Genomic DNA, 13,595 nt, shown 5'->3' on the forward strand with positions numbered 1-13,595 from the left:
CATTCTTGAGCCCAATTATTCATTGTTGGGCTTTAGTTGGGCCATCATTTTGGACAATGGGCCAAAATATTCATTATTGGGCTTTTAGTTGGGCCGACATTTTTGGGCCCAATTTTAGTTACTGGGCTTTTCTTCAGGCAGAATTATTCGTTATTGGGTCCATTATTGGGCTTTAGTTATGCAATCATTTTGAACACTGGGCCCAAATATTCATTATTGGGCTTTCGTTGGTCCATACATTCTTTTTGAGACTAAGTATTCATTACTTAGGCTTTTATATGGGCCGAACTATTCATTGTTTTATTAAGTTAGGCCATCATTCTTTATTATTCGTTACCGGGCTTTTATTTGGGGTTCAATTCATCATTGGGCCTATGTTTTCGCCATGCAGCGTTTGGTTGGGCTACCGTAGTCATTTCTGGGCTGTCTTATTGGCTCTTGAGCTTCAGATATTGGGCCGAATTTAATCAGCAGGACGGTTGCTATCAACTCTGTACAAAGACGACTTTTGTTACTGACGTAACTTATGATGACACCTTACATCCGTTTTGCATTAGCAAAAGAATTCTGTAATGAGGGCCCTTAGCTGAAGCCCTCGCTATAGAATGATTCTGCATTAGCTACTATTGACATACAGGGGAAAAAAAAAAAAAAAAAGGCCGGAAACAAGTTTAAGGATTGCTGCAGGAGTCCTATCTATAGAAATATATAAGTGAACGAGAAAACCCAACTTGAAATATCAACCCACTTCGAGTTCAAGCTCCGTTAAATTTAAGAGCTGCATTCATCAGGGAACAACACCTATCAGGAAATTGGAGCCTTTGCCCAAAACACAAGGACCCAGTAAAAATATCCTGAGCAGCAGCTACTTCGTATTGTAGAACTCCACACTTTGATTGTGGTCACACTACTGCCCACCTGAACAAAATATTGAGGACAACAGAGTGAACTCTCACAATATGTTATAATATATACATGATGATTACGAAAATGTGCCTAGGCTTTGAAAATATAATACACATGATGATTTGAAAATGTGCCTCTAGACCTGATAAATTCAGTTTCACAAAGGCTAAACATCAATGTGCACAGATTTCTTTTAAATATTTTGGAAACAGCAACAAGACCCATAGTTGTCCAAGGTGCAACCCAAGCACCTGATTTTTTTGGAACAAAGACAAACATACAAGATAACACTACATTCATAACAATGCAAATCATCACTGAAACAACCACAGATGGGAGACAACCACACCCAGCATTGACCCAAATTATGTAACCTTGATATAACTATTGCCCCACATTAACTATCCATACACAGAAGTTAACAATAAGATTGCAGCAGTTGCATTTGTTTCTTAATCGCCTGTGGCACAACTGATCAGCATCGAGCATGCAACTAACAAGCATAAAACAGAATTATAACTATGGTTGTATTTTATAGTGCAACATACTGGCCCCCAGCCACACGAGTGGCTGCATGACTTAATTTATAGGAACAATATAGGTTTGTTCACAGAATTATGTTTCCAGAAAGTGTCCTAGCGTCCATATGTACCTTATGTAGATCTTTCATGAGTTCACCTTGCAAGTTTTACAACTTTGTCTCACTTAACATTGGTCCTGCGAGGCCCCTGTCCTGCCTTCCCGAGGTTGCCTCCTCTTCAAGAACAGAACAAAATAAACGAATTTAAACACATGAACAAAGGCTAAATTTTCTCTATCTAATATCATGGCATTAGGTTGGTTAAATTATACAAATATTATGGGCCTTTAACTTTAACTTTTTCTTTTTCCCCAGGTGTAAAAGTTATGAAAATAATTCCTGCCACTAACTAATCGGAGATCCTTTCTTGCTTGAACGAGGGAGGCGGCCAACCTTGATGACGATTTTAATTTTTGACAACAGAAGTTCCAATTAAGGTTCAAACCATAGCATCAAATTTGTTTGTTAATGGTCGGTGGGACCACTGATCAGCACCAAAGCATAAAACAGAAAAATATAACTTAACCATTGCGTTTTATAGGGCAGCAAATTTTCCCTATCAGCCACTCGTGTGAATCTTAATTTACCTTAGAAACAGCATATACTTGTATTACAAAACCGTATTAAATAAATCACTATTTTCACAATGCAAAATGTGTAACGGTCCAAATAAACCTTAAAGGTTTCACAGCTTGTAATCTAAAACTCTTCTTTGATAATGATGTGCAGAAAGATTTTCAACAATAGACACTCTTCTTATGAGGTGGAAATGCTTCAACAAATAAACAGTAATTCAATGCCTTCCATCACAAATAAACAGTCATTCAACGCCTCCAATGGCGATAACCATGTTCATGATTATTTTCATTATATATATCACCACCATATAAATAAATAAAACTATTATCATAATCATTTATTATTAGTAATTTTATTTTCATTTTTCTTAAAAGTATAAGGCGTGAAGAAATTAACCTGCATATGAAGATCGAGAAGGTAAAGATATGAACATCTGTGAGTCAATCTGTCTCAAAAAAGGAGAGAGTCGCTTGAATCAATTCCGAAGCGCACTCAGGCTCCACCAGATCAGGCACATCAGCCACATATGATCTGCCCAACAACAAACCCTAACGTTACACCGTCAAGGTTGTAATTTACACCATCGGAAACACCGCGACCCTGAAATCGTTCATCCACGGGCAAAACCAGCGACCTCCCCATCGATGATCGTCTTCGAATCCAAATTGGATCGAATTACTGAAACAACCGGCCCAACCGATCGAACACGATCATCGCAAAGGCGTCAGATCCGTCGAGTGTGTTTGAACGCGATCTTCGCAAAGGCCTCAAACCCAAACGTCACTAACGTATCGGTGATTGCGATCGTAGATGATCTCGTCGAATCGAATCAAAGCTTCTTGGCGTCGGGGATTAGATTAGGGCTTGGAGCCTTAGAGAGAGACAGTTGGCGGGTTTTCGGTGCTCTGTTTGGGCTTTGGGTTTTTGTTACTCCCAAGGGCTTATGAATACGATTGTCTCAGATCTCAGTTTGTCGATTTGGATGGGCTATGGGCTTGTTTGGTTTTGTTGCTTCTCTGGCCCAAGAAAAGAAGTGGCCCGTCTTCAATAAGCAATAAACTTGGATTGTTACTTATTCAGGGCTGGGGCTGTTTGGTTGATGAGTAACAATAAACAATTTTGGATTTCATCCGAAAACTTGGATTGTTACTTATTCAGGGTTGGGGCTGTTTGGTTGATGAGTAACAATAAACAATTTTGGATTTCATCCGAAAACTTGGATTGTAAGTTGATATTGTAGCTACAGAAGAAAGTCGAACAAACATCAACATGAACTTGTTAATAAAATATCCTACGTATTAGAGAGCAATTTTATACAAGTGTAGGGATGCATTATTTTTATGTTTAAAAGACGATTCAAGATAAATATGTCGCAGGTAACATGTTAGAACAAGTATCTTTCTTCTACAAGAACAACCAAGGTATCTCAAACATGAACAAACCAAGGCGTTCAGCGTGTCCATGCTGGAGGCAAAGCTTGAATCAGATAGGTCTTGATTTAGAAGACACTGCAATGTAGCTTACAATGGCCGAGGAGTCACCATCTCCTGAACTCTTCCGGATCAAAATTATAAATCTTAATATTTTTATGTCTTTTTCTTGAGTTTGCCCATTCCACATAAATAATAGCTTTTCTGGATTGTCTAGGCAGGATTCTATAGCAAAGGGATCGAACCTCAATATTCCCCCGTACATCTATTAAAAATAATAAAAAAAGACGTCGGGGAAGGCAGAATGTATGTAGCATTTCATTTTAGCACGCTCATGAGCATGACAAGGACGGACAATCAGGTTTCAGTTCTCATAACCAAGCTGCCAAGCCTGCTTCTACCTACTTTTTCTTCAGTGTTGACAACAAAAGTGACATGCATAGGCAGCTGCATTATCCCTCACGGACCATTCGCTTCCACAAAGGTGCTATAGAAATTTACAAGGTAATGTTACGTGGTCCAACAATTACTTGGAATCTAACTCCATTGCTCGTCTTCTCAACCAAACAGCATGATATGTAAATTACTGTAAAAGGTGGATTTGATCATTCAGATAACATACCCTTCAAGATTAACAGAATCTCCTGCGACATCGAGCAGATCCAAGCTCCTCATATTCAGCCTTGGTGACACGCATTGCTTCAAAATCAGGACTTGATGCTAAAAGAGATCCTCCTCGCCAAACACCTAGTATGGGGCTGGAAAAACATGGACCATTTTAATAAAACTGGAAGTAGGCATGCTTAAACAGAGTAATACAGATCAGGAGGAAAGTTACTCTTGTTGAGGAGTTATGTTCACTTGATAGTCATCAGGAACAAGAGGCCGCAGCTCTTTCTCTCTGCAAAATATCAAAACAAACTTAAGGATGATTTAGTATTAAGTCTGACACTGCACAACTGAACGGAAAAGAGATCAGTACATACAGTCTATCAGAAAGTCGAGGAAATAGTGTGCTTCCGCCGGTTAAAATAATGCTGGCCAAACACACGCAGGTGAGTACTGACAATAATTTTTTTTTCTTTCAAGTAAAATGCAGAGTTTGGAAGGTCACTTTTCATAGAGTACAGGCTGAAGATGAGGATGGCAGGAACTGACAGCTCGAACTATGCACTCCGCTAGCCCAGCCTGATTCATTCCTGCAAAACAGGTCCAAGTTAGTGCTTTTGCTTTGTAAGAAATCATAGAGTTCCCAAAGGAATGAGCAAAATCATTACCAAATCACATAAATGTTCACACAAGTTATAGAATTTCTAAAAACCTCCTATTATACCACACAGTATCATATTCTACAGAAACAGCTAATGACATATTTCCATCGTTATGCTCTACATGAATCAAGCAACAACTTGCAGAAGTAATAACCCCTAGCCAACATGAACCACAAAAGGATACTGTAATGTTTCATTCAACAACAAAGAATCATATATCGTATTTGTTTCAAGAATCAAACTAAAACCCCAAAAGTGTACTTTGAAACCAGAATATAAGACAAACCCAAATCAGCAGGATGGAAGATCATCTCCGGCACAAGGAATCTTTCATTTGTCAAGTCAAATTCCTGCCCAAAAAACAACAAACACCACTCAGAAGTAGAACAAACACAACCAGTTACTAAATTAGCTCAAATATATGGGAGAAAGATTACATTCTTGGTTAAATCAATCTTCTTTCGATCCTCCAGCTTGTTTGTAACTTCCATCTGATCCACATCCATCTTTTGCTGCACTTCTTCAAGTGTGTCACCGTCTCCCAAAGCCAAGTATCTCTGCGCCTCTTCTGGGTTCTTAACGAACCCTTTTGTATGCGTAACACCATCAGGCAACACATACGTGCACCTGAAAGCATTGTCATTCCCTTGTTTCCTGAACACCCATTTCAAGCCCAAAAAAACACAAACAAACAAAACCCAGAAATGACATTAAACCAAATTCCAGGAAAAATAGAACAAGAAAATAGAAACAATATTAAAATAAATTCACGAACTTTGCGATCTGGAGGTCACGAGCAACGTCTAAGGAAACAAAGCAGAGCTTCTCCTTAACGTCGTCGATGAGGAAGGTCTCGTCCATGACATTGACAGAGCGGTAAGATACAAGCTCTTTGAGGTAATTGGTCAAGGCCTTGCCGCCCAAGTCGATTCGCTTAGCGGCGTAGTTGATGGGGAAGTTTTGGAAAACAGGGACGGCGTGAGTGAAAGAGAAGCCGCAGTCAACGACGAGGCTGCATTGGGCCTTAAAGGTCCGCTGGCTGGCCTCGTAGAGGTGGGCCAGGGAGGGAGAGTGGGCCACGTAGAACGACGAGAAGTTGAAGTCCTCGAAGACGAGCTCGTCGGTGGCGCGTTGGATGGAGGGGAGGGTGAAGAGGGGTTCCGTCAGGAGAAGGGACGATTGGGCCGGGTTGACCCGGAGAAGGGAGGAGAAGAGGTTGGCCCAGATCTCGCGCTGGAGATCCGGGTTGATTAGGTAGCCGCGGTCGATGGGCCGCCGGACCGCGGCGGAGGTGAGGTCCATGGGCTCGGTGGGTGAAGGATGCACCCATTTCTTGGAGGAGAGTGGGCGGTAGACGCAGTTGGGGATTATGGCTGAGGGGTCGCGCTCGCCGCCGAGTCCGGCTTTGATTAGGCCGCCGCCGTTGTCCAACACGACGACGTTTTGATGCATGTCCAGGTGGAGGGGGGGTTGGGTGGTGGGGGTCTGGGACTGATTTGGCGCGAGGTTGAGGTTTAGGCGAGTGTGTGCGTGAGTGACTCGCTGGGGTTTATGCATTTGCTAAAGGATGTATTGCAACAGGAAATGAAAATGCACCAATAGGCCAATGTCAAACAAAAATTTAGAGCTTGTATTCGCTTTTGAACTTCTTGGGTTTTACTTAAGTTGTTCTTTGATTGAAAATTTTGGTCCCTTAACCCTAAACAAATTGTGACATTCCGACCATTACAAATTACAATAGGATAATTGATTTTATTTAAAGATCAAAATTTGCTAATTATATAATATCAAACTTTGTATGTCATCTACTACATTACAGTGCATGACTGCAAGTAAGTGCAGCAAAATGACAAATTACATAAGGTAAGTACAGAAAATTTTCCAAAATGAAAGAGGTAGCATAACAAGCATCTGGATTCTGCAGCATCAAAAGCTTTATCCAAACAGTCGAAAGGTATTTGCATTATGGGAGGAACAAACTGGTCAAGACAAGAAGGCATCCGATTTCAATAGGGCGCATAGTAGTACCCTCCTGGCTGAGGTGGGCCATAATAGCCAGAGCCGCCAGAAGAAATCTTGGCCAAACCCAGTTGCCCTTGCATCCCATCTCTTCCATATTGCTGCCAAAGCAGTTGTTCCTGTGAAAGCAAATATTGCTTCCTCTCCATCTCTGCTATCTGAACATATGAAGGAGGTGGCACTGCGAGGGAGGCGGCAAACGGATCTTGCTGCCCCACTGCTTGCACTGTCCCGTCTGGGGCAGGCAGAGCCAGCAATGGCGTAACACCCTTGCCTGCCCCGGGCATTGCCACACTACTTGCACTCCCACTACTCAGTTGTGAGGTGCTCACGTGTTGCCTCACTGCTCCCTGATCATACATGCCATTCAATAACAATGGATCAAAACCACCAGCCAAATCAGCCTTCTGCTTTGACAGATTACTAGCTGTCTCAACCAATGCCAATTCCCAGTCTGCTTTACCACTCTCAGCAGCTGGTGTCTGCCAAGCTGAGGTCACTTGAGGCTCTCCATCTGATGGGAATGCTTCCCAGGATCCATTTGTATTAGTAGTAGTAGGAGGTCCAGAGAACAAAGCCAAAGCCAATTTGTTTCCTTGCTCATCAGCACTAACTCCATCATCCCTCAAATTGACCAAGTCCTCTGCCACAGGTTGAGGATGTGAAGCCTTAGGCTGGGCTTCGGGTGGCGGGGGAGGAGGAGTGTAATTCTCCGGCGGAGGAAGAGCCTTCATCACCTCATAATTCATATCCTGCTTTGGCTCACAATCAACCTGACCCTTCTCCTCCATACTCTTTGGCCTGTTTGTCTTCTCCTTCAAGAACCCTTCAAGTGAGCTCAAAAGCTTATCAGTTATTCTCTGAACCTCCGGGTACTCAGACGACCGGGCAATCCCCGTGTCCTTACACCAACCATAAAACCCCACAAGCTCATCAATCATCTTTGCCGCATTAACATAAACATCAAAAGCCTTAACACAATCCGCATACTCCATCTCAGTAAACCTATCCAACAACACCCCCAATGCCTCGCATATCGCAACATATAGCCTAAAACTCTCCTTCAAAACTTGGTAAAGCGCAACAATCACCAACCTACTACTCTTAGCCGCACCTGCAGGCCTACAAGCCAAAATTCGATCAAGAACCCTCAACAAGTCATTCAACCTCCCCAGTACTCTCTCAGGCCTCATTTCCCTTATTGGCGTACTAGACTTGGTCTCTCTTTTCTGCTCTCTCTCCAATGACTGATCACTCACGTCATTTCCATAATCAAATTCTTTCCTTTCCTCTCGATAATCTCTCTCCTGATCCAATCTACCGCCCTCTGTGCCTCCCGATTTCCTCTCATAAACCTCAAACTCCACCTTCTCATCAAGATACATCGCATAAAACCTTAGAAACCCGGCATGATCCCAAGCATTCGAATGCGCTTCGTCTCTAAAATCAGACAAGTTCAAAACCCGCATGCCTCTACGAGTTGCATACACAATCTCCTCCTCAAACGAAGGGTGCCCATCAACCAAAATTCTGTGAACAAGCATAAGAGCCTTGAGAGCCACAATCCAATCATGGGTTTTGTTCAAACGCTTAGATATAGTTGCCACAGCCGCAGTGACATATCCACGCGAGTAGGAGGTCAAGTTGATGATCTCCCTTATGTACTTGTCGTCAGCTGGGTCTTCATCGTGGGTCGTGGCCTTAACGACTAGAACTTCGAGGTCCGGGGCTATGTTCCCGGCCACTTTGGCTAGGCTGATGCTGGTTTGGTCCTTGACAGCCCCAATTGCCTTGCGAATTGTGCTGGGTGCCATTGATGATAGGATTCAAAAGGCAAGAGGAAAAAGGGGTTTGTTTTTGTTGATTACCTATGCTTTGTTCAGGGCTGTGCAGGAGTGGATCGAGACTGTAGAGGATGAAACGAGAGATCTGCGGACTTGGGTCAACGTCGTAGACGGTGCAGATCGCGTCCGTACGATCGGAATTGCAGTAGATTGGAAAGGGTCACGGCTCACGGCTCACGGAGCTGTGCTGCAAAAACCAGAGACCAAGGCAGTCTTGTCTTCTTTCACTTTTCGCTGTGCTGCGAAAGGATAAAAGCGCGTAATCTAAAACCTTGTGCTTACGGGCTAATTCATTGCAAAAGATAGATGGCGTTTGACGTTTTGAACTTCGTGGACTCTTTCTCCATGCAATGTATGTGAATTTCAGTAACGGTGGCCATCAATCATAGCAATTTTGTCAATGTAAATCTATATGGTTATTCAATAAATATTCATTATTTTATATATAATTTAGAACAATGATACTCTTATCACATTTTCATACCACTTTACATGGGAGGTGGACAATCACATCAATTATTTGTGGTTTACATATTTTTTATTTATTTAAAGTTTATTAAATGTTGCAAGGACTTATAATTTAAGTCGTCCTTATATTCGGCTCCTGAATTTTTAATTCCCACTATATTTTTCTTGTATAAAAAAATTACTAAATGTTAATTTTATCTCAATTACCTTGTGCACTTTAAATTATTTTTCTTCTAAAGAAAAGGAAAAAGTTCGAATTTGACGGTCATATATTTTCATTAGTCACATTGTAAATTGGTGAGAATAGAATATATAAACACGGACCAAAAATAGTTTTCACTTTTCAATTATTATAATTTTTTTTCTTTTTGCTAGCAAGAAATTTAAATTTCCTGAGATAAATGGGCTGAAATGTAATTATAAAATTGAACCTCCTGATAAATAAATAAAAAACAATTGTAAATATTATACACCGTCGGAAAGGAGAAGGCGCATGTTCCCGCGAATACCAGCTTCGGTCGCATTTGGCTTATAAATAGCTTTGCCTCTCAAATTGTCATTTCTATTCTCTCTTCCCCAACCGAGTCGACTCAAACAACCACAATGTTCTTCCTCCGAGTCCACTCAGTGGACACCAACCACCCTCTCAGCCTCGAAGACGCCGAGTTCACCACCATCACAACTTCCAAGATCACCTGCGCTACGGAATCAAACCCTAACATCATCCCCAAATTCAGCGAGCGAAGAGGCATAGCTCACCTGTTCCGAAGCATAGGACACTCGTCGCTGCCGAACAGCCCTACCTCTCGATCCACTCGCCTCTTCGTCATTGCTGTTCCCAACTACCTCTCCTTCGACGACTTCATCCGCTTCTGTGGGTCCCGAATCGACCATGTCCTCCAACTCGTCTTCATCAGGTACCATTCTAGAATTTCTTTGTTTACCGAGAAATTAAGAAATTTTGAATCTTTCAATTCGGAAGTTGTGGGATGGTTTGTTGATCAAAACCCTGAACTGGGTTTGTGACGAAATTGAGGAAATAGCAAAATTTGTTTTTTATAATTTTATTTTAAAGAAAAATTTATATAGGGTTTTACTTCAATTGAGCCACAGAGTTTTGCCGGGCTTACATTGATAATTTTCATGAATATAAGAAATCAAATTTAAAAGATAAACTTGAGCTGAAAATCTAAAAAAGCAATGCTTTGAACTAAAGGGAAAAAAAATGGTCTATGTATCAGTTCAGTGAATATCTTTGTTTGAAATTCAAGTTCCATTTTATCTATGTTTTTGTTTCCTTAGTGATCAAACAAAGTCTAATTTAGTATTTGCTTAATTGGATTAGGAATGATGGGATGGAAGATCGGTACAGTGTTTTAGTTGAGCTGAAGAATCAGATGACCGCCGACGGATTTTATCACACTTTAAATGGGAAGAACTATTCGCCTCGAGAGGTAATGAGCTTTTCTTATTGTCATTTATATTCATGGATGATGTATATACATCTTGAGCATATGTGTGCGATTTTCTTTGTTTTATTTTTTTCAGGCCGAGTTGTGCCACATTCTGTTTCTGCTTTCTGTGGACTACACAGATTCAGATGAAATAGCTGTGACTCCTCCAGAGGGATGTATTGAATTACCTACTTGCCCAGTTTGCCTGGGTGAGTCACAATTTTCTTTGGTGGGACGGGGGTTCTTCTATTTATTTTTTTCAGAGGTATAATATTCTCGTGCCCAGTATTTATATTATTTTGGTTTGACTGTTGTTTCAATGTCAGAGAGATTGGATGCAGACACTAGTGGAATAGCGAGTACACTTTGTGACCATTCATTTCAATGTCCATGCATTTCAAAATGGACTTATTTATCTTGTCAGGTGAGTTGGTTTTCTGTTCCAAAATTTTGTCTTATGTGTTTAAGTTTATTAGAGATCTTGGTTGAGAGCATTGTTGACTGCACTACTGATATCTATTGTTACTTGCATGTACTGCAATATTTGTAATTTAATTATTTAAAAGTTCTTATGTGGATTATTATGAAATATTTCTATGTAACAATTGTGGTCTTGGGTTTATCAATTTGAGCTTGAGTTTTCCTTGAGTTGGCGTTGGGCCCTTTGTAACTCTGATATGTATTAGGACTCGAGCAAAGTTTGAGAATCCAGCTATATAGAAGAAAGTTGCTGACTTAGTATTTGTGTGCCACTAGGTTTGCCGATTTTGTCAGCAGCAGGATGAAAAGCCAGCTTGCTCTGTTTGTGGAATATCTGTGAATCCCTGGGTTTGCTTAATATGTGGTTTTGTGGGATGTGGAAGGTAAACATGATACACTCTTTTTTCTTCTAATATCTTTGGTTATTTCTGTCTCCAAAGCAAGAAAACAATATAGCCTACGCATCATTTACTTGATGAGCTATGGCGTTGTCTTAATAAAATTTTGTCCAGACAGAAAATTATTGATATTATTTTTTCTTCAAAAAGATATACAGAAGGCCATGCTGTTAAGCACTGGAAGGATACACAGCATTGCTATTCTCTTGAGTTGAACAGGCAGCAGATTTGGGATTACGTTGGTGATGCTTATGTTCACCGCCTGAACCAATCAAAAATTGATGGCAAGCTAATAACTGATTTGGATTCTCAATGTATGTCAGTGGAAGGGGATTGTGACAGGTGTGAATGCAGTGATGATTCTGGAATTAGTGGAACCCTCTATAGCAGCAAAGTTGAAACAGTATGTATATATTTTAAGAATTTTTTTTACTTTTTTTCTACCTAGTGCTATCCATTATTTTCGATTTCTTATTCACATAACTGATCTTTAGATGTTGTGCTACAACAGATTGTAGACGAGTATAACCGACTTCTTGCAAGTCAGCTTGAAACTCAAAGACAAGTAGGCTGTCACCAAATTCACGTTTGACCTCTGCTTTGTGTTCTTATTTTTCCCTCCACCTAATTGGTTCTTGATCAAGTGATATCCTTTTCTGTTTCTTGAACTTCAGTATTATGAAACTCTACTTATGGAGGCCAAAACTAAAAAGGAAAGTTCAATGTTAGAAGCAGTGGAAAAAGCTGTAAATTCCAAGATGCAGGATTTTCAAGCGAAACTGGAGAAATGTCTTGAGGAAAGAAATGTTGTTGAAGATGTGAGTTTGTAATGTGCTCCTCTGTATTTTGGAGTTTGGCATAGGTGTACCGTGTTTGTGTGAAATCTTCTTCTTTTTTCTGACAGTTTATTTTAATTTATTGTGCCTATTTTTGTGTTTGTTTCTTAGATCAACCGTAATCTCATCAAGGGCCAAGAAACCCAGCGTGGAAAGTTGAAGGAAATTGAAGAGAGGTACATATTGTTTTCTCTCCTTCATTGATAGATGTCAATTCTCCCCTTGTTTAGATACTAACACTTCGAATAGGACCATGAGGGTGATAAGGGGTTGTTCAAAATTTGAAGGCAGAATATGGAGAGCCATTTAGTATGTGCCAAAACTTCTGTTTTTTTTCTTTCTTCCCACCCTGTCTCCTCTCCTACACAACCAAGGATAGTGATCATTTCAGGACCCATGAGCCAGTGCTAGATCAATAGGATATGGTATAGAGGCAAGTCTGTGATTATTAGCAGCACTGAATTCTTTGGTTTTTATATCCTCCCTTTAGGGAAGCTGCATCACTGAGGTTAAGAGAGGAGAGGATACTTGATCTGGAAGAACAGGTATTTCTGTTACGAGTTTCTGCTTGTTAGCCACTATATTTAGAAGTTGCTGGTTTCTTAACAAGTTTAAATGATGGTGGTCACAGATTAGAGATCTTACAGTCTACATTGAAGCCCAAAAAACACTCAAGGACATGACGGATTCAGATGGCATCAAAGGGGGAACGCTGTTGCCTGTACCTTCTTCAAAGCAATCTTCTCCTGCCAACTCTAGACGACAAACAAAATTTGGTCGAAGACGGAACTAAAAGAAGGGCACTCAACATTTCGAGTATAGTAATAATTGTGTCCAGCTGATTTTGGATCATGTAACGATTTCATTCAGTCTTAATGGTTCAGAAACTTTCCTTTGGATGCGCATCTGAGAGTGAGAAGGTTTCCAAATCATGACCATGCCAACGATTTTCCTGAAGAAGGGGATTGAGCAAAGAGGCAATATGTATGAGAACAACAAACAGTGCAAACGAACCATTGTAAACCTATAAGATTCAAAAAAAAAATTATGTAACCAAGAAAAATAAGTTATAAGCAAATTGTATACGAAAACAACTTGATATAATCTTTTTTCCCAAAGGCTGACTTTTTCGTTAACTACAAACCTAAAAACACAACGTTTGTTCTTCTATATATATAAAGCAAAAGACAAAGAATAGTGAAACATTCAAAATATTAGAAAATGCTCTTAGTTAATTCAAACATTAAGAATTAAAATTATTAATTAAATGAGGATAATATGGTAAATTTATATTTTTTAAATATTAAAAATATTAAAATTAAAAACAAAA

The 13,595-nt window shown here is 40.2% G+C and overlaps 3 protein-coding genes across 9 annotated transcripts; 1 reads left to right on the plus strand and 2 right to left on the minus strand.

Moving 5' to 3' along the window:
- Nucleotides 1–492: 492 nt before the first annotated feature.
- LOC117633552 (actin-related protein 6) lies at nucleotides 493–6,382 on the minus strand. Of its 5 annotated transcripts, XR_004586679.1 has the most exons (11): nucleotides 5,542–6,382; nucleotides 5,204–5,420; nucleotides 5,053–5,116; nucleotides 4,610–4,694; nucleotides 4,482–4,532; nucleotides 4,334–4,396; nucleotides 4,118–4,253; nucleotides 3,290–3,305; nucleotides 2,462–3,152; nucleotides 1,559–1,662; nucleotides 493–918 (listed from the first exon to the last, which is right to left on the minus strand). XR_004586679.1 is itself a non-coding variant. In XM_034367194.1 (8 exons), exons 1-7 carry the CDS (start codon nucleotides 6,321–6,323, stop codon nucleotides 4,127–4,129), a joined length of 1,389 nt encoding a protein of 462 aa, XP_034223085.1. In that variant the 5' UTR covers nucleotides 6,324–6,382; the 3' UTR covers nucleotides 3,425–3,982; nucleotides 4,118–4,126. The 5 variants fall into 5 exon arrangements, 2 of the variants coding, with proteins under 2 accessions (XP_034223085.1, XP_034223084.1); XR_004586678.1 differs by having other exon boundaries at nucleotides 2,462–3,305; XR_004586680.1 differs by lacking the exons at nucleotides 2,462–3,152; nucleotides 3,290–3,305.
- Nucleotides 6,383–6,497: 115 nt separating this feature from the next.
- Nucleotides 6,498–8,956, minus strand: LOC117633551 (putative clathrin assembly protein At2g25430). The gene has a single exon (XM_034367190.1). The coding sequence runs from the start codon at nucleotides 8,597–8,599 to the stop codon at nucleotides 6,773–6,775; it is 1,827 nt and encodes a 608-aa protein (XP_034223081.1). The 5' UTR covers nucleotides 8,600–8,956; the 3' UTR covers nucleotides 6,498–6,772.
- A 628-nt stretch (nucleotides 8,957–9,584) lies between these two features.
- On the plus strand, nucleotides 9,585–13,343 carry LOC117634320 (BRAP2 RING ZnF UBP domain-containing protein 1-like). Of its 3 annotated transcripts, none has more exons than XM_034368378.1 (11): nucleotides 9,585–10,014; nucleotides 10,443–10,551; nucleotides 10,646–10,760; nucleotides 10,878–10,975; nucleotides 11,308–11,414; nucleotides 11,580–11,832; nucleotides 11,941–12,015; nucleotides 12,104–12,247; nucleotides 12,377–12,441; nucleotides 12,756–12,810; nucleotides 12,897–13,343. In XM_034368378.1, exons 1-11 carry the CDS (start codon nucleotides 9,701–9,703, stop codon nucleotides 13,056–13,058), a joined length of 1,497 nt encoding a protein of 498 aa, XP_034224269.1. In that variant the 5' UTR covers nucleotides 9,585–9,700; the 3' UTR covers nucleotides 13,059–13,343. The 3 variants fall into 3 exon arrangements, with proteins under 3 accessions (XP_034224269.1, XP_034224266.1, XP_034224267.1); XM_034368375.1 differs by having other exon boundaries at nucleotides 11,941–11,994; XM_034368376.1 differs by lacking the exon at nucleotides 12,756–12,810 and having other exon boundaries at nucleotides 12,897–13,061.
- The last annotated feature ends 252 nt before the right edge of the window (nucleotides 13,344–13,595 follow it).

The sequence above is a fragment of the Prunus dulcis genome, chromosome 7 (assembly GCF_902201215.1).
Source record: "Prunus dulcis chromosome 7, ALMONDv2, whole genome shotgun sequence".
Classification (NCBI taxonomy): Eukaryota; Viridiplantae; Streptophyta; class Magnoliopsida; order Rosales; family Rosaceae; genus Prunus; species Prunus dulcis.